The 20,768-nt window shown below is 32.9% G+C and overlaps 1 protein-coding gene across 12 annotated transcripts in view; it reads left to right on the top strand.

Moving 5' to 3' along the window:
* USP25 (ubiquitin specific peptidase 25) overlaps positions 1 to 20,768 on the top strand; it is a 136,698-nt gene that overhangs the window by 92,495 nt on the left and 23,435 nt on the right. For 6 of the 12 annotated variants that reach the window (XM_072740930.1, XM_072740926.1, XM_072740933.1 and 3 more), the window contains 6 exons: positions 985 to 1,055; positions 1,731 to 1,959; positions 3,370 to 3,570; positions 12,389 to 12,528; positions 17,918 to 18,031; positions 19,496 to 19,591. In XM_072740930.1, coding sequence (XP_072597031.1) covers positions 985 to 1,055; positions 1,731 to 1,959; positions 3,370 to 3,570; positions 12,389 to 12,528; positions 17,918 to 18,031; positions 19,496 to 19,591 — 851 coding nt within the window. The remainder of the gene's footprint in view (positions 1 to 984; positions 1,056 to 1,730; positions 1,960 to 3,369; positions 3,571 to 12,388; positions 12,529 to 17,917; positions 18,032 to 19,495; positions 19,592 to 20,768) is intronic. The other 6 variants (XM_072740929.1, XM_072740927.1, XM_072740935.1 and 3 more) reach the window with 1 other exon arrangement.

Below are 20,768 nucleotides of genomic sequence, written 5' to 3'. Positions count from 1 at the left end.
TGAGTGAAATTCTATTTTCCTATAAGTTTCTTGTGTATGACATTCACCCATTTTTTATATTGAACCATTTATTTTTCTCTTACTGCTCAGTAGAAACTTTGATGTTATGGGTATTAGCCTGTTGCCTGTAGTGCATGCTGTAGATACTGTTTTCTTAATTTGTTTTTGTCACTTGACTTTTTTGTTGTTGTTGTTGTTAGTTTTGTTTCTGTAATGTAGATTTTCTTCAGTTTGGGGAGAGAGTCTTATCTTTTCCTTTATGGTTACTGAATTTTCTGTCAGGCTTACTAAAAGGTCTTTCCTCCACTCTGAAGTTACTAATATTTTTTGTAGTCTTTCATGATTTCTTCCTTATTCTTTTCAACAGCTTCATAGTATAGGTTATACTATAATTTAACCATTTCCACATTAGTAGATATTTAGGTTGTCTCTAGTTCTTTAATTGTTAGGGCAATATAGCTGTGAATAATTTTGTAGAATGGATTTCTCTTGGAAGTAGAAGTACTAAGTAATGGGAGTGTCAACATTATTTCCACTGGTGATTGTAGTAGAGTTTTATTCAATGACATATATGTATATAGATGATTTGTGGCAAAGTTATTTTATTTCATTCCACAATTCTCCTGTTTTATGTAAATATATAAGGGGCTTTAGATTCAGCTTTTATTGAAACTTTCCTTTATAGATTTGAATAAAGTTCACTTTTATAGACTCAGCACGTTTTCTAAGTGAACCATATTTGTTTGTTTCTAATTATGCACTTGTGCTATATCTTTTATTAAGGAAAACTTTTTTTTTTGTTTTATATAGACTCCAAATAATAATCGAGTACTTTAGGAATTTTTCCTTATTGGTCTAACATATTGGTAGGAAAACCATTAGTTACTATCTTATATCTATGTAAAGACATATGTTAATCATTTTATTTTTTTATTTATTATTTTTTTTATGTTAATTATTTTAAATGGCATCTTCTATCCTTAGATTTGCAGGAAAGCATATCCAGAATCCATCGAACAATAGAACTAATGTATTCTGACAAATCTATGATCCAAGTAAGTTAAATTTGAGTTTGGTAAGTGCTGTCAAAATTATTTACATATTTTTTATTTATATGATTAACCTAATTTTTAAGCTAATTCTGGTTCTTTTTATGTTATAAGATTGCTGAAATTAAAGATTCCATATTAATATTTCCCATATTGAGTTGTATGTTCATACTATATTTATTGTTTACTTTTTAAAATTGTTTTACGGTAAACTCAGCAAAAATCTTTAGAAGGTCTTAGTTTTTACAAAAAGTCCTACAGAGGAAATTATATGGTTGTTTAGGGATATTAAGATTGAGGGGGAAGTATAGTGCTCAGTTACATTTTAACTTTTGGCATACATTATATAGGCCATATTGCTAATTCAGTCATCAATTTATAATTGTGAAGATTTAGATAAAATCATGTGCTTCATTTAAAATACTCATCATAAGTTCAAGGAAATACATTTTCAGAGTTTGAAAAAATATCCTATTTATACACCTGCTTTACATGTCATTAGCTTATTTATCTCCCCCTTATTTCATACTGTAATTTTTAAAAAATTTTAATCACAGCCAGTTTTCTCTTGTTAAAAACATATTCTTTTATGGTATTCTCCAATCAGATAGTTTATGGGTTTCATGGAGTATGGTATTAATAGACTAAATTGTGGCTTAACTATTCTGTTTTCATATTTAGGTTCCTTATCGCTTACATGCTGTTTTAGTTCATGAAGGTCAAGCTAATGCCGGGCACTACTGGGCATACATTTTTGATCATCGTGAAAACAGGTGGATGAAGTACAATGATATTGCTGTGACAAAATCATCATGGGAAGAGCTAGTGAGGGACTCTTTTGGTGGTTATAGAAATGCCAGTGCATACTGTTTAATGTACATAAATGATAAGGCACAATTCTTAATAAAAGGTAAGAACATAAAATATATAGGGTAGTATGTATTTTTAAATATGTAGCTCTTTTATGTGACTCTGGTCTCTGGTGTGATTAGTTAAGTTTAATTGACTCGGTGATGGATGTGATTAGGAAGTACAGTTGGCTTATTCTGAGTGAGAAACTGGAATTACAAGAGTAATCAGGACTGACAATTGGAATATATTTTGTATCCAAAGTTAACTACTTAGTAACTACTATAAAATGTAACTCTGACCTGTTTCTCCTCGCTAAAATTCTTTTAAGGATCATATTACACATTGACTCATATTTAAGCTCCTTAACCTAATATACAAGGCCTCCATTTTCTGGCCTCTGATTGTCTCTCAAGCCTCATTTATTACCAGTGTCCATTTTAAACTGTGTATACTTTACTGATATCTGAACTGCTTGTTGTATTCTCTTTGCACCAAATGATTTCACTCACTTATATCTATATGTTCTTATGTTTTTTTTTTTTTTTTTTAATTTTTTGGAGGTAATGTTCCTATTTCTTCTTTTGTCTTAATTTCTGCTCATCTGCAATATTCAATTCAGGTGTCATCTGCTCTGCCTTGTTTTTTTTTTTTTTTTACTTCTACCAGAATATATCTCTCCTTGTGTTCTCATAGCATACGTCTATTGGGCACTTACATGTGTTGGAATTGTATGTTGACTTATCTTTTTCACTTCACTCCGATCTGCTCCAAGAAGAGACAATGTCATACTATGTCTTACTGTTTTATTTCTTAATATTCTCACATAGGTTTGCATATAGAAAATACTTAATAAAGGTTTGTTGAAACTGATAAAAATCAACCTTCTTTCTGTGTTTAACCAGTCAGCAACAGTAGCTAGGTGGTCCAATTGTGGCTAAAAGCTATAGTGTGCTTTGTATGTGTGCAGCAGAGGTTCAGTAACTCTCCTAAATACTACTTATGTAATGTTTTTAAAAATCTTGCTATATTGATCAGTTTTCAAATTGCATGTGGGTATATTGCTATGCTTAACTGTTTTAGATGAAAAAGAATTTTAGTTCTGTTTAGAGTTTAATAAGGTTATGAATTATTCTCATTCTGTGATAATTTTTATTTCACAAATAAACGTCTAGTGTTTTCTTAGAATATGTAGTACTGTGTCAATGTTTGAGTAGCAAATGATGTTGGCTTTATATCCCATTCCTTTTTTTTACTCCTTAGATTAAAAAAAAAAAAAAGCTGAGAACATTTCCTGTAATGGATTATAAAATATTTGCATCATTGCTTGTCTAGTTTTAATTTTTAATATTGATTTGTTAAATTGTAATAATTCATACTTTAAATCCCATTGGAAATGCATCCTATTTTGAGCTTTGCATTTTTCCTTTAATTCTTAATTTTATATTAGTTTTTGAAATATGATTTGCAGAGGAGTTAAATAAAGAAACTGGGCAGGCTCTTGTTGGAATAGAAACGCTACCACCGGATTTAAGAGATTTTGTTGAGGAAGACAACCAGAGATTTGAAAAAGAACTAGAAGAATGGGATGCACAGCTTGCTCAGAAAGCTTTGCAGGAAAAACTTTTAGCATCTCAGAAATTGAGAGAGTCAGAGTCTTCTATAACAACAGGTTAGTACATTTTGATTAAATTGTATTTTATTATCTCTGTATTTATTATTGATATTTTATTTAAAAAATAGGATATGCTCATTTAACAATTTTTTATTTAAGATTTTATTTATTTATTCATGAGAGACAGAGAGAGAGAGAGGCCGAGACACAGGCAGAGGCAGATCCCGGGTCTCCAGGATCACGCCCTGGGCTGAAGGCGGTGCTAAACCGCTGAGCCACCCGGGCTGCCCGATATGCTCATTTAAAAAAGAACCTTAATTATTTTAAAATGTGAAGAAGACAATAAAAATCATCTGAAATTCCATCACTTCTCTGAGTGAAGTTGCCCGTTAGCATAGGTAACAATTTAGTTTACCCTTTTGCCAGGCACTACTGTATACATATATACCTTTTTCAAGTTAAATGAGATGATTTTGCTAACTCTTTCTGTTCTTACCCTGCCCACTTTGGTTGGGCCTAACCCTTCTTGGCCAGAAGTTTAGAAAAGCCATGAAAACTAGCACGTAAACCAAACCGTTTCACTAAAGCTATCAAGAGAGTGAATACTAGTAATTTCCCATTTCAACAAAATAGCACTATTGGTATGTCCGTACATATTTTGTATAATATTTTATGTAATACTTTGTGCATTTATGCTATTATTATAGGGCAGTTATTTGATTTTTTCAGAATTTTTAAAATTAAACAAGTGAGCTGAAACTATTTAATATATTTCAAGTTGAAATATGTATAGACTCATAAAACAGAGGTCAATGTACAAAAATAAAATATTTAAAAATATTCTTAAGTTCTTAGCTGATGAAATCAATAAAATGTTCAGAGTAAACAGTATAAAAATAAACATGTTCTAGCAAAATTGAAAATAAAATATCTTCTAATTTTTTTTTTTAAGATTACTTTCATCAATCATCACAGAGTTGTTAATATATTTTAGGACAATATATTTTCTCCTGTGAAAATGTGTTATTTCTCTGTAGTAGTTGGAAAAACGAGAAGAGATAAATTGAACACAGATATTTTTGTCAAACTCATTTGTCTCTTTTTTTTATAACAGTGAACCTTTTTGAATGGCCTTTTTATGCAATTCTGCCAATTTTGGTTTTATTTTTTAAGAAAGCATTTTATGTGTTTGTTTAATTTCATTTTTTATAGACTGATTCCCATACAGCATTACTTAGGTGAATTTTAGCCTTATCTCTTGAACTTTAGAAGTAATTATTCTCTCACTGGAAGATGTACAGTACCACAATATGGTATTGTGAATGAAGCAGGCACACACAGATCTGTCCAGACTTGTTACCTTGTTTTCATGTAAATTGATTAGTTGAGTCCTTGATCTCGATGTTAATGGGCATTGATTCAGAATTTTTAAAAGACCATGATAATTGTATTATACCAAAAAAATACCAATATTTTTCTACTTAAATGCAATATAGTATATTTGAATACCATCATTGTAGTGTGGTAAGCTCTACAATGATGCCCGACTGTAATTCTTTCCATACATTAAGAGCCACTGTGTAAACCACATGAAGGTCTGTGATTTCTGCAGGAAAGGTCTGCAGGAATGCAGTTTCATTATAGTGACTTTGTCTACTTCCATAGGATTTTACTCAGTAGCTATCAAGAGATTTCTGTGCTCAAATAACAGTATATACATTATAGTTCTTTTCATTTTTGAACCAATTCCATCCCTGTGTGATTTCATCCCTTGTCTATGCCTTGTGCATATCCTTCATAAACTGATCCCTAGAACTTACCCCAAGGAGCAACTTTGTTATACTTCCACTAACTTTTGTGCACGCCATCTGCATGTAGCTATTATCTTATTAGTGGGAGGTTGTGGCTTCCTAATTGGTGTAAGTGATGGTGGTACCTAAGTACTCAAATGAAGGTGAATCCTACATTTATTGGTTAAACTATAACTCTATTACTGGCTCACATATTTTGTGGTACCAAAATATTAAGTACTAGATAGTCTTCTTTTCATCTTGTCTCTGACCAAATTTACCAACTTAACACATTTTATTTCTCTTCAGACTAATACATATTCCCCATTAATATTCCTGTCTGACAGGACTAGCTAACCTTGCCATACCATTTACATTTGTTATCTTATGTTCTCTCTGTCTAAAAGGCCACATCTTTATGCCCCATACCCTTTATCCTGATTAATACTTACTACCATATACTTTAAATGCTGTTTTGTAATTTAAAAAAACAGGAATAGGTATTGGGCATATATTTTCATATCTCTTTTTAGTATTCAAAAGAAATACTTGAGCATGGAGTATATTTCTGAGACTAAAAACTAAAGAGACAGAAATGGTCAGTTTGCATATAACTATTATGATGATTATCTTCCAGACTGAGGTTTTTAGAAAGCATTGAATTTTCAGCATATTAAAGAGAATCTGTGTTTAAATCTTTCAGGTGTGCACTAGAATTATACGTGACTAATGGAAGGTAATACAAGGAAGTCTTCATAGAATCCAGCAGAGTGATTTTTCTTTCCTTGCAAATCTTCTCAATAAAACTGTAATGTGACAGCTATTAAAATCAATTTCTTCTGAGTGATATTCCAAATATTAATTTACATAGTATTAATTAAATGAGTATTTGTTCCACCTCTCCTGACACGTGACCAAGAAATCTAAGACCTCATTTCTCTAGTACCATTCCTTGTCTTACTGAAACTAAGTAATAAGTGATGGAACCAAAAATTATTTGGTCCGTTTCATGCTGCCTCCTTAAACCTGCTTACTGCACAGAAAAACTTACCTTAACACTTATGTTTAGAGATTTATTCAACATTCTTTACTACAGTGTACACCTAGGGAATTTTATTGTGAGTATAAGCAGCACATGCCACCTGAGTAAGATTACCTAAGACTTAACTAGGATCAGAACCTCTGAAGGAAGGGTCCAGAATATATATATTTTTTTAATTTTTTTAAATTAATTAATTAATTAATGATAGTCACAGAGAGAGAGAGAGAGAGGCAGAGACACAGACAGAGGGAGAAGCAGGCTCCATGCACCGGGAGCCTGATGTGGGACTCCATCCCGGGTCTCCAGGATCGCGCCCTGGGCCAAAGGCAGGCGGTAAACCGCTGTGCCACGCAGGGATCCCCAGAATATATATTTTTAAAGAGATCCTTAGATAAGTTTGAGGTATACTTCTAGTTAAACAGAATGGCTATGTTTATAAAACAGAGAAACAGAGAAGAGAAGAACTTTGCACTTTACTTGTGTTTCTCCTATCTTCTTCAAAAACTTTTTAAAAGGATTTATTTATTTTAGAGCATGAGTCAAGGGAAGAGGGTGTGAGAGAGAGAATCTCAAGCTGACTTGTTTAACTGACTGCACCACCGAGGAACCCCTAAAAACTGTGGTTTTTTGTTTTGTTTTGTTTTTTAAATTTAAATTTTCGTTAACATTCAGTGCAGTATTGGCTTCTTGAAACACTATTACAGTCCTCATAACCTGTATAGCATACCCAATTTAAAAAAATAAAAAGGAAAAAAAATAAAATAAAAAAATAAAAAGGTAGAAAAAATAAGGTAAAAATGGTTAATATTGATATGAAATGCATTCCATAAGATTTCATAAATTTGCCTAGAAGGGGCTTACAGAATTAGCTATGGGACTTTTCCACAGATACTGTCTACAAGTTAAAAACAAACTGATATTCCAGGAAAGTTCAGCTGGTTCCTGAGAGTAAGATCTGGTAACATGAACAGTACCCTCAATATTCTCAAGTTCCTTTAAATCGGGGACTGTGTGATGTTCTTATGTATATTTCCAGAATCTAGCATAATAAATGACATATGGTAACTGACCCTTGAATGTTTTCTGAATTGAATTCATTTCCTATGGAGATTCCAATAATGAGTTTCCTGGAAGTGATCCACATTGTATGGGAATACTAACACTTTAAAAGTCTAGCCAAAATAATTATACATTAGATAGAAGGGTAAAAATGTGTGGTACACATTTTATGTAGCTTCCTAGGAAAATTCTAGGTTTAACTCTGGTTCCTAAGCCTCTACCCCTGAGTTCCCATGATTCTGTTTGTAGTAGCACCCAGGAATTTGAAGTCTTAAAAATTTCTCTTGGGATTCTATGCAGCTAGCCTATCATGGCTTTATAGGCTGCTTTTGGGGAATCATTAATTTTAAATACATTTCTAGAAATGAATGGTCTGCATATCTTTGAGGTAATACTCTTTAAATATTCTCAATGTGATTGTAATAAGTAAGACTCATCACTAAGTCAAGGTATTAAGTACTTCTGAGAGATAGGAGGTGTTACTCCCCCTCCCCCCCTTTTTTTTTAAATAATTGATTTAAGAGCAGATCCTTGGGCAGCTCAGGTGGCTCAGCGGTTTAGCACCGCCTTTGGCCCAGGGTGTGATCCTGGAGACCCGGGATTGAGTCCCACGTCAGGCTCCCTGCATAGAGCCTGCTTCTCCCTCTGCCTGTGTCTCTGCCTTTCTCTCTGTCTCTGTGTCTCTCAGTCTCTCATGAATAAATAAATAAAATCTTTAAAAAAAAAAAAAAAGAAAAAGAGCAGGTCCCTATGCCATAAGAGAAAGTCAGTTGGTTATTTAGTTAACTCTCTTAAAATGTTGAAGAGCAGAACCAGGAAATATACATAAGTAGAACACTCCCAAGGCATCCCAGTCTCTTACTCAATGTGAAGGTGGACCAAAGGAGCAGGCTCAGAGTACTCATAGAATGTTGGGTCGTCTTTAACAGCCAAGTAAGTAAATGAAACCCCTACATTTTGAACATAGAGCATAGCTGGGAAATCTCTTATGTGGAGGATAACCATTTACAAAGCTCAGAGAAGTACCCATAGGACATATAAATGATGTAAGGGATATTTTAGATAGAGGGATATTATATACCTCCATAGAGACTTGGTAATCACCAGCTGTATTCCAAATTGAATACATATATATCAGCTGAATAATATATATTAAGTTGAGGGATCAATTAGTATATAAAGTGTCAGAACACAGATAAAGAAAATATCATGGTCTCTATTAATTGCGTTCCTATTTATATAGGCCAGCAGTGATGAAGCTTCTATAGGGTTACTGGATGAACTAAAATAATTGTATGTATTTACATACATACAAAGGCAACTCTTTGTGCTGTTGTTTTTAACAAAGAAATGGAAATTGCTTACGTGTGCAGTAGGTAGAGTGTGAGTTGTATGAGCCCTCCATCCAGAACACCATATAACTGGTAAAAATTATATTGACATGCAAAAAAATGTTTGTTATATTAAAAACAGTACATTCAGAATAATTCTTTTTGTTTATAAAATGTAGGTAGGTATAGTCTGGAAATATATAATACTAAAAATATTAGTAGTGCTTATTTCTGGGTAGTGAAAGAACTTCTTCTTTTCCTCAGTTATTTGTTCCAGTAAATAAATATGTTTTTACCCTTCTAGTATGATAAAATGAAGCCAAAACCCTTTTGCATGAGGGCCATGTATTATCATCTGACTGCCTTGTAATTCCTCCAAAAATATTTTGTTTCATATAAACCATATTATTCCCCATTACTCTTGCTTTTGGGGAACTTTTATATGATTACGGCATTTCTTATAAAGTTATGATTCATTTAAAAAATGTCCTTTGACAATCAGTATTCTTGAAATTTTGCCCATTCTTTAAGAACTTCCTAATATTCCAAATATCCCAAATATACGCTCCATTTTAATGGAGCGTATACTTACATATATATAAATCCTACAAGGATTTAACATTCAGGAGTTTGGAAACAAAAACCCAGACTTCATCCGGCATGTTTATTGAGCCTATGCCACTTATAGAATTGTGCTAGATATTAGCAGTGAGGAAAATTGACATAAAATTGATTCACTTAAGAACATCCTTGTAGGGATGCCTGGGTAGTTTAGCGTTTGGGCATCTGCCTTTGGCTCAGGGTGTGATCCCAGGGTGTGGGATCTAGTCCCACATTGGGCTCCCCGCGGGGAACCTACTTCTTCCTCTTCCTGTGTCTCTGCCTCTCTCTCTGTGTCTCTCATGAACAAATAAATCTTTTTTTTTTTTTTTTAAAGAACATCCTTGTAGGTTCACCTGCTGTGACTACAGCACCACTCAAATAAGTTCCCTGGATCATTACATACACAAGAAACACTCTAGAGGAAATAGTTCTGTATGACAACTAGGCAGGATCATTCAACATTACTAATAAGGTTTTTTGGACTCAAATCCCTGTGTGGAAAGGAATCTTGACCCTGGGGACCTAAGATATATTTGTGTTGATCAGATAAATTTATTTTTGTTCCTAAGGACTTATTTTACATAGACTGTCCATGTTTCAGTGTGTTAGACCAGTGTCAGACTGGATGGATTTCTTGGCCCTCATTTATTAAGTTCATGTCCTAATACCAGCTAGAGGTGTAGTCTGAAATTTTCTATAACAATCCATCATTCAGGGCACTGAAAGAACATTGCAGTGCAAAGTCAAGAAATACAGAAATGAGAGCATTTGACTTCTTTAAACTTCCTTCCTGTCATACACATTGTCAGTATCCTTCCTCTAGTCTTCCTTGTCTTAGTATATTTTACTTCCATCATCCTAGTTACTCGTGCCAAAAACTTAGAATCCTCTTCACATCAGCTCCAAACTTTTGTGTCCAAAATACATCTTCTGTTTTACCAATTCCCTTTACCTCTGTTGCTGCCTCTGTTGTCCAAAAGCACCACCACCTCTGCTTATATTGCTCTGGTACCTTCTAGTACTTTCACTGACTTCTAGTTTTACTTTCCTCTAATCCATTCTTCACATTTTATGTAGTCAGAATATTTTCTTTTTAAACTTGCCACATTGCCATTGTATTTAAAACATTTATTCACTTCCTTTTATCCTCAAAACTTTTAATAGACTCAAAGGCCCTTATGACTTTGCCCCTGTCATCTCTTGCTATACCTCTCTCCTTACACTGTAGTTCAACCACACTGGCTTTCTTTCAGATCATCCTTCCATCAAGGAATGAAATAACCCATCATCCGTCAGCTAAAAAATCATATTCCATAATCTAAGTTATCCCTCCCCTATTTCATTTCTAGCATGTATTATTAGAATGTTGTCATAACTCATGAATGTGATTCTTTGATTAATGACATTCTCCATAGTTGACTCTAAACTTACTGGAGCAAGGCTGCTTTGTTCACACTGAGAGTCCCCGTATCTAGCCTAGTGCCTGGCACATAGTTACTAAATGCTTAATTAAAATTTATTGGATAGATGGATTACCATGCGTATATGTTGAAGTTAGAGCATTTCTTTTTGAATATTTCATTTTGAGAGGTTTTTTTTTTTTTTAAATCAAATATTAGAAAGGATGGCAGTAGTCCTGTTCTGTCCCATCAGTTGGTTGAGGAAGGGCTCACTAAACCAGTCCCAGTAATATTGTAGAACATTTTAGTGTACTTTCTTGTTCCTTATATCCATTACTTACTAATTCATTTGTTCCATTAAGTTTTTGTGTGCTTATTGTATGCTAGGCATTGAAGAAATAGCAATACAAAAAAGGGATAGCATCCCTACTCTTGAGATTCTTAGAGTCTAGCAGGGGATATGGGCTTAAATACAATAGTAATTAAATCATAATTGTGGAAAAGTGCTAAAAGAAAGAATAAGTTACTGTAGAGCAGTGGTTCTCATTTGAGAGTAATTTTGCCCCTCCCAGGGGATATTGGATAAATTGAAGACATTTCTGGTTATTACACCTGGAGGGATAGTACCACTCGCATCTAGTGGGTAGATGCTGGGTGCTCAGGACCTATCCATACCAAAGAATCAAAATGAACCAAAATTTCAGTAGTACTAGAAGCTGATAAACCCTATTCTAAAGTTGATGTAATGAGGAATACTTTCATAAGGAAGTGGTATTTAAACAAAAATACATAGAAGTTCGAAGATGGGAGAGTGAAAGTCGATTGGATGTATAGGCAGAGGGAAGAAAATATGGAAAGATTTAAAGGTTCAAAGGAAAAACCTCTTTTTTGATATATTAGATAACCTGACAAAGGAGGGTATAGAGCAAAGAATACAAAATTATGTTGGAGAGAGGCAGAGGCCCTCTTTTATAAAGCATTTGAGGTTGTCTGTAAAGAACCTAGTGGGACATTCAGAGTATATTGTTGCATCAATAGGTCTGGAGCTTAGACCCTAGATGATAGATAAAACTTTGAGAGTTCTTTACAATGATGGTATTTGCAGTCTTGAATTTATATTAGTATTGGTTTGCCAGGTTGTGATTGTTTTTCCTCTAACACTCAGTTACTGGGCAGGTTCAGAAAAGATAGAAGGTTGGGTTCATTCAAGGTTTAGGTTTTGTCAGAGAGGTGTGAAAAAGGATTTTGTGGCTGGAGAAATAGCTACTGTGTTCTCTGTAGAAACTCAGACCAGGAACGTTATACAAACTACATACTTTTTTTTTTTTCTTTTTTGGTAGAATGCTGATGATTTTCCAAAATGAAATTTTGGTATTTATCATGACAGAAAAATTTGCTATGAATTTCTAACCATAGACTATGAGACAATGAATATTTTCTTCAGAAATAGACTACTCTTGAACCTGAGTTCAACCTGGGGGAGGCGGGTGGGGTTAAATTCTGGAGTAGGTGCTATATGTTGAGTGGTATATTAAATACAAGTAAAATTGATTACTATATAACTTTGAATTAGAAATAAATAACAGATTCATCTTAGGATAACTCTCTGTGATTTATATTACATATGCAACTGATTCTTTTCTTATGAAGCACAAGCAGGAGAACCAGAATATCTAGAGCAGCCATCAAGAAGTGATTTCTCAAAGCACTTGAAAGAAGAAACTATTCGAATAATTACCAAGGCATCACATGAACATGAAGATAAAAGTCCTGAAACAGTTTTGCAGTCGGTAAGAACTTCTCTTTTAACTCTCTGAACATAGACATCTTCATGACATTTCTAGCAGTGTAATGGAGAGCACCCTGCATAGGAGTCACGAGAGACTGGGCCAAGAGACAACTCTACCATTAACTTGAACAGGGACTGTAACCCTAACGCCCAGGCGGTAGCTTCCCCAGATGTAATTTTTTAATGCCTTTTTTTTTTTTTAAGATTTATTTATTTATTTTGAGAGAGAGCATGCACACCCAAGCAGTGAGCGGGGGCAGAGGGAAAAAGAAAATCCTCAAGAAGACTCCCCTCTGAGTGGGGAGCCTGATTTACGACTCAATCCCAGGGTCCTAGCATCATGACCTGAGCCGAAATCAAGAGCTGGCCACTTAACTGACTGAGCCACGCAAGTGCCCTTAAATGCTTCTTTTTAAAAATAACTTTCTGTCTTCCTGCTAGAGAATTTTGAAAAATCATACTCCTAGACTAAATTGATCATTTGATTTGGAATTTTAAAAAAGAAGTATAAAATTTAGCATTATTTCTCTTTCACTCCATCTTTAGTCTTATTACATTGAATATAAGGTAATAGTTTTCATTGTTCATAGAATATGTTTAGTAACAAAATACTAGAAATTCTAGGTTTGAGAGTAAATGTGATCTTGCAAAGTGGTTTATACATATTTCAGTACAGTGTCTAAACAGAATTGTCATTAATAACCCTCCTGTGTTGTAGCTCTCGATTGTGTCATTTTATAGCAATAAATTGTGTACATTGGTACTATGTTTTCAGTGAATATGGCCTTCTGAGAGATGTTATTTTAAGAATTTCCTACTACAAAAAAACATTCAGTTGCTGTAGTCCCTTCTTTTTATTAGCACAAGCATCTATAATACAGGTTTCTCGATAACTAATTTTGGTATTTGAAGATTACCCTCCTAGAAAACTAAAGGGAACAGGACATACAATTTTTCAACAAAGTTTTCTGCTTAGTGAACTTAGTCTCAACAATAACCTGCTAATTTTCAATGAGGTCTGTCTTTAATATGATAGGACCTTGATTAACCAAAATGTTCAATTAATGAGGTATTCTGTTTTGATGAATAATCAGAAATTGCTTTTTTATTTCACTTACTGTGTGAAAAAATTTAATTATATCATTTTACTACAAAAAAAATGTTTTAAAATAAGTGTATTTTTTTATTCCAGTGTTTTGCAAATGCCCTGGAGACTCTAAATGAGCTTGAGATGAACCTCTGCTAACTCTAAAGCAATCTTAGAATATGTTTCTTGTAATGGATCTCTGATATCTAACTTCTTGGGTTATGATACAAGAGGAAAACCTAAGGTGGTAGAAAGAGTGGAGAAGTAGATACAAAGGAGAAATATTTTTGCATGATCTAAAAATGTAGTTTGCTTGGCCCTTTGCTAATTAGGAATTTTATTTGTTAAAGCCTACCTTATGGTTAAGAAATATGTCCTTTTAACTAATCAGAGAGTCAAAGATATTATTTAGCTTAATATTAGAAACATGATTTTCTTTTTTTAGTTTGGTTAATCATGTATAACCTAAATTTGCAGAAACCAACATTTAAATATATCAATATAATAATAATACATAATCTATGTATATATAAAATTATATCTTATAAGCCTACAATCTACTGCTTCACTTTTTCTTGAGAAAGGAGGATGGCATTGAGAGATTATGATAGACACCTAGCATAAATGTTTTTCCATTTGGCGTATCTTGTGGAGTAGCACCAATAGCCAGAGTTGTTTGTATAAATCCTACAACATATCTAAGAATATGTTAATCATGGCTGTCTGAAGCAGCCTCTTAGTCTCATGATTAGTTGCTTAGGATCATAATAACCACATAATTGGTTTTTCTCCCTTAAAAGGTATACCTTAGAAACTAAAATTGCATACATGAAAAGAGTGTTGAAATTTTGGGATTAGATAGTCTTGGGTTTTCAAATTTTGGTGTTACTTCTCACTCGTTACACAAACATGAATAAGGTGCTTAATTTTTCTAAACCTAGTTTGCTTTTACATACAATGGAGTTGATTGTGAGATTATTTTTTGAAGGCACCTAGCATGTAGCATAAGGTACTAATTTGCTGTTTCTTTTTGTTACTTTAATACAAACCATTTCACAAACATACGATATACTAAATTCCAACCTGAGTTTAAGAAATTCCTCGAGGGAAGCCTGGGTAGATCAGCGGTTAAGCATCTGCCTTTAACTCAGGGCGTGATCCGGGGGTCCTGAGATCGAGTCCCACATCGGGCTCCCTACATGGAGCCTGCTTCTCCCTCTACTTGTATCTGTGCCTCTCTGTCTGTCTCTCTCATGAATAAATAAATAAAATCTAAAAAAATAAAAAGAAATCCCTATAGAGAGATACTCTCTAAATGTTTATACAACTTATGGTTTAGAAGAATGTCTTTAATTTTAAATGAAATATTTTCAAATTTGAAAAATATGAAAAGTATACTTCAAGAAAGAAGCATGTGTAACCCCACTTCTTAAAGCTCCAATCACTTAATATGTTGTTATTTTTTTTTCCCATTCTTATTTTTATGTACAGGTTTGGGATCTGTTTTTCTAGCTGAGGTACTACTGCATATACAGTTTTGCTTATATATTGCCTTTTCTTGTTGTAACCGTTTAACATTATAACATAACCATTTCCCCATGTTAAAAATTCTCTGTGAAACACATTTAATGGTTGAGTATTATTCCATTGAGTGATTAAAGACTTACTTATGTAACCATTCCCCCACTGTATATTTGCTTTTACATTATTATAACTAGGCTGTTATGAATTGAAATATGGAGAAATTTTCATTTCTATCTTTAGAATAGATTCTCTGTAGTTAAATTTTACTGGGTTAAAAGATAAGGAGCATATTAAGGGGGTCAAGGTGGTTGTAGTTACATAGCTTTCTAATAGCCGTTACATGAGAAATCACTTTTTAAAACAATCCACTTAAGAGAGTTTAGAGAATTAATAAAAATCTTTGTATTTCAATTATTTGGGAACTTTTATTAACTGAAGCACTTATTAACTCCTTCTAAGTTTAGCTATTGCTAAGGTATTTATAGCTTTCTAATAGCCGTTACATGAGAAATCACTTTTTTAAAACAATCCACTTAAGAGAGTTTAGAGAATTAATAAAAATCTTTGTATTTCAATTATTTGGGAACTTTTATTAACTGAAGCACTTATTAACTCCTTTTAAGTTTAGCTATTGCTAAGGTATTTATATAGGGCCTGTCAATACTAGAAAAAAGATAAATACACTTGTACTTTAATGAGCCCTAAAATTCTTTATGTGGAAAATTTTTATAGTACTTTTGGATATGTAAACTTGATGAGTGATACTTCAGAGTTATTATACTCACCAAAAGTTTATTTGATTTTTCAACTTGCGTCATATAACTTGTCAGTATTACGCTGTTGAAACTCTTCTGTGGTATCTGAAAATGTTTATAAAGCATTTTTTCCTAAGTGCATCTTTTTTTCAAAGGCACCTACTCAATTTTATTCTAAAATTAAAATTATATCTTAAAGATATAATATATCTTAGATATATATCTTAAGATATATATCTTAAGATAAAATTATATCTTAAAATTATATCTTGTGTTTCCAATATGGCTCAGCAGTCACATATATTTTAAAATACATTTCAATAAAGATACTGTATTTCTGGAAATTAAGACAACTAAACTTAAAAAAAAAAATTATATTGTTTTGTAAGGATCAGTATTTTATGTTTCCCAGTTGCTACTTGCTTTAAATTTATATTCTCTCTTCTTAAGATAATATTATTTTAGATTGATTTGATTGTGAGAAGTGTTTCACTACAGAGTCTAGATAGATCTCCTAATTTACCTGCTCAAATTTCACTCCTTTGGATTGAGACCTAGCACAATTATTCTTTCATATGCTAGAAGGATTAAAAATTATTAATTAAATGTCATGGGTTAATAAGTATAAGTATATCTCTCTAGGTATGTATTATAGTAATATTATACTATATATAGTATAATAGTTATTATGTTCAAAATGCAATATATATTATATATATAGTATAGTTATTCAAATACAAGCAGATTAAAATAGCGTAATAGTATTATTATAATATTATTGTCATTATAGAACGTATAATATAGTTGTCATTATAGAATAACTATCAGATAAGAGGTATTAAATTAACAGAATGTTATCTCTCATGATCACAACAACCTTGCAGGTTGGTTTTTTTCCTGAAAAGTTGAGAACTCAAAATAAGGAAACCTTTTCTAAATATGTTTAAAAGTAGCATTTCTTTTAAAAAGGACAGTGTCAGTCTTGGCAATTAGTTTTGTTTTATTGTTGAAACTCTTTTTTGCATATGTACTTCTGGAAAGTCATGAAATGTGCTCATCTCTAGAATTATATTTCAAATTGAAATAAAACCACTTTAATTGCTTTCATCTTATTTATATCAAAACTAAAGTTTGTCTTTTGCTTTAGAAACCTAAGGCTGAAAAAAAAAAAGAAACCTAAGGCTGCAAATGGAAATTACTTAAGCAAGTTCCTTTTAAGCACCTATGTACTTGTGAAATTTGTTCATAGGTAAATAGTGAATATGGTAATTATAAATTTATCCAGTAAAATAAGACCTTTGTGAAATCTGAACACTATTTTGAATGAACTTCATTAGTATAGTTGAGTGACTTCTCTGGATTTCACACTGACTTCTACTCTGTTAGTATGAATTTAGGGAAATTTATAGAATTTGTCACTAAAGAAAAGAGAAAAAGAAAGAAATCTGATTGAGTTGTTAAAAATGGATGTCACTTTCCAGCATGTTTTTCAGAAGCAAGAATTCATCAGACACTTCTCTATAAATACATCATACAAGACTCTCAGAGGCTGTAGAGTGAGTTAAATACAATAGAGTATGAATATAAATTGGATATACAATTGATTATTAGAAAGGATGGAAAGGTAAAACTATAAGAAAGAAAAAACTTACAAACTCTCATGTCTTATTTTGAGGGGAGTTATCAAGGTAGGATTTATGGAATTATTAGAATTAAACGAAAACCTCATCTATAACATATAGACAGCAGTAGAAAATGCAACTCCAGTATTTATTATTTTTAAAGATTTAGGTCCAAAATGCTTTATGGAGGGAAAAAAAAAAACCTTGATTAGTTAAAACATAAAAGGAAAGTTAGACTTTGTGTATTACTTAACCATGCATTCACTTCTAATGTTGGTTGTAGGTGGTTTAATTTAATACTAAGCAAATGATATTTTTTAGACTCAGGAATCTCTGCCCTTTATACTTGGTATTTGCATTGTTCTCTTTTCTAATGTTCATACCAATAATCTTTTTCTGCAGAAACCTGAAAATACCACAAGCCAACCACCTTCTAACCAGCAAGTTGTAGAGGTGGCGATTCCTCATGTAGGGAAATTCATGATTGAGTCAAAGGAGGGGGGTTATGATGACGAGGTACCTTTGTTGTAGACCTCTGCACTATTCCTACTTAACTTTGGCTATTTAATACACGTACTTTGGGCATGCTTGCACCTTCACATTTATGTGTATTGCTGCATAACATACAGCTTGGCTACCCATGGTCTGAAATTACCTTACCAACTGCTAACAGAATTTTGAATTTCAAATGAAAATTTAAGTAGAAAGCTTATGGAATTTGTCAAAAGAATAATTTTATGTTCCTGGAGTGAATTCTTTTATGTAGACATATGATCAGTTTATTCTCAGGTTGATAGACTCTTAAATTTTATCTTTTTTATATGTGAAGGAAGGACCAGTAAAGCTGTTTCTGAATAGTAACCCAGAGACTTCCTCCAAAATTACAATCAAGAGATTATATAAGAGTTAATCACCAAAACCAAAAGTGTCACAAAAACATTAATATTATTGTGCCACTGTAAGAAAATATGGGCTATTAGGAGAATAAGAAGCTGGTTTATATGAGATAGGAACTGGTCAGGTGGATTTTCTGAAGCAGATGTTAGATGTATTGTGACTCTCAGAGTATAATCAAAAAATGGGTTATAGGTTCAGAACATCAGAGACGATGGATGCAATCTCTTGATTGCTCTAATACACTAGCTTCATAGTGCTTTGAGCTGTTACATTTTACAAATATTTTAAAACGTGAACAGCTAAGAATGATAAGCTATTACAAAAACAGACATATTTAACTATTTAATACTTAATAGCAGTGTGTTCCAGTTAACTATTTTATTATCATGTTGCTGCCTGGAAATTATGGAAACTGGCATGTTTTTTAATGAAAATGTTAACTTATTGACCAAGCACCTGAGTTACCTGTTTTAGGGTAAACCTTCTGGCATTTTAAAATACAGAATTGTGATTAATCATTTAACATTATCTTTAGTGCAAATGCTTATGCTTTTGGCAGATGCATTTTGTTTTGTTTTTGTAATTGATTGGAGTGACAGTTTAACAGTGCATGTACCCGGGAACTTTTAAGTCATATGGATACAGGGCTGCAGCTCATCACTGGTGATGGTGCCCAGCCAACAGGCCAAAGTGGAGCTGAAATTGAGTTCATGCTGAGCTTCTCAAACCTTAAAGAAGAGGCACTTTTTTTTTTTTTAAAAAAACAAAAAGAGTGTTGCTAGTTCTCAGTGGTTTTCAGCACTACTCTCTAATTTGTCAAGAAGGAAGTGCCTTTTTAGAATTCTTTGGTTCAGATAGGATGCCTTTTTGCAATTTGCACAAAGGCACCATATGGAGCTAGCTGTGGCCCTGTATAGATGATGGCATATTGGATCGTATTAGCTGTAAAATATACAATGGATGATTTATAAGTAGTGGAAAACAAAAGACTTTTAACTTGCATGTCAAGAAACTATTTTGGTTTTCGATATATCTTTTTATGTTAACCTTTCAAAAACTCTTACTTATAATTCCTTGTGGCAGATCATGATGACACCGAACATGCAAGGTATTATCATGGCGATAGGTAAATCCAGGAATGTATATGACAGGTGTGGCCCTGAAGCAGGGTTCTTTAAGGTACAATTAATATTCTCATTTAATGTTTTAATGTTTTTAAAATTAACTTCTTAAAATATTTTATTTCCTTGAATTAAATTTGGTTTCCTGTATAATTTCTCTTTTTCTATCTTAGACACAGCCACCTGATGTTCTGAGGGTTTCTTTTATGCAAGAATCTAAGAGTGATTGTTTTTTTTTTTGTTTTTTTTTTTGGTAACCCAGATAATTCAACCAAAAACAAACATTTTACTGGAGTTACTCTAATAGTGTACCTCTGGGTTGATAGCAGAAATTTGAATTTTGTTTTTATTTGAAGAGAATAAAAGGTATTGATGAGCAAAAGTAGGAACTGAGTAATTGCTTCTGGTATAGTTTATTTTCTTCTCATTGGTAACACTGTTAGTCAACATTACAATATATATATATTTTTAAATTTCACTGTCATTTGATTCTAAACTGCTTTCTTCACTTGGTTGTTTCAAATATGATTTGTTCATTTATTTTTATGTTTCTTATTCTCTTACATTTTCTCCAAATTAATTTTTAGTATCCTGGTCATTTCAAGAAATGTGAGACCATCAAGCAGTTGCCTTATTCCATAACCAAATCTTTTTTCCCTCTAATGATGTGGAAATGTTGGGGTTCTGAAACAAATGGTTAAGAAAGAATTCATGAGACACCTTTGGTGCAGAAAAGAGGTTTTAGAAAGGGGTCTATATTAAAGCATGGGGACTAGACCTGTGGGCAGAAAGAGCTGCACTGGAGCTTTGAGGGGTGGCTGATTATACACTTCAAGTTGGGAGGGCATTAGGGACAGTGTAGATTCTAAGGAATTTAGAAGCAAGGTTTCCAGGACCTTGAGGGTAGCTGTTAGGAAAAGGTCATTTATTACCATCTAGTAAAACCTTAGTCATGAGACCTTTCAGAATATATCAGTGGGTTATATGGTTGGTGGGGGGATTGCTAACATATAGCTTGGTGGGGGCAGGTAGAGATAAAAGAAGTTTCCAAAGGAATCTTTGTATATTAAAGGAGACTTACAGGATCCTGGACGTCAGTCAGGCTAATGTTAAGATAAGGTTGCCTTTGCCCTTAGCAAAGTATTAACATCAAGGCAGTTGAGTTCCTAGAGGAAGGTCACTCTACCTATTTCAAGGGCTTGTCAGTGGGCTAGAAGTTGTAAGGAAATTTAGTG

Source organism: Vulpes vulpes, chromosome 15 (assembly GCF_048418805.1).
Source record: "Vulpes vulpes isolate BD-2025 chromosome 15, VulVul3, whole genome shotgun sequence".
In the NCBI taxonomy this organism is placed as follows: domain Eukaryota; kingdom Metazoa; phylum Chordata; class Mammalia; order Carnivora; family Canidae; genus Vulpes; species Vulpes vulpes.
The sequence above is the reverse complement of the archived record's forward strand: the minus strand, read 5'-3'. Positions and strand labels throughout refer to the sequence as shown.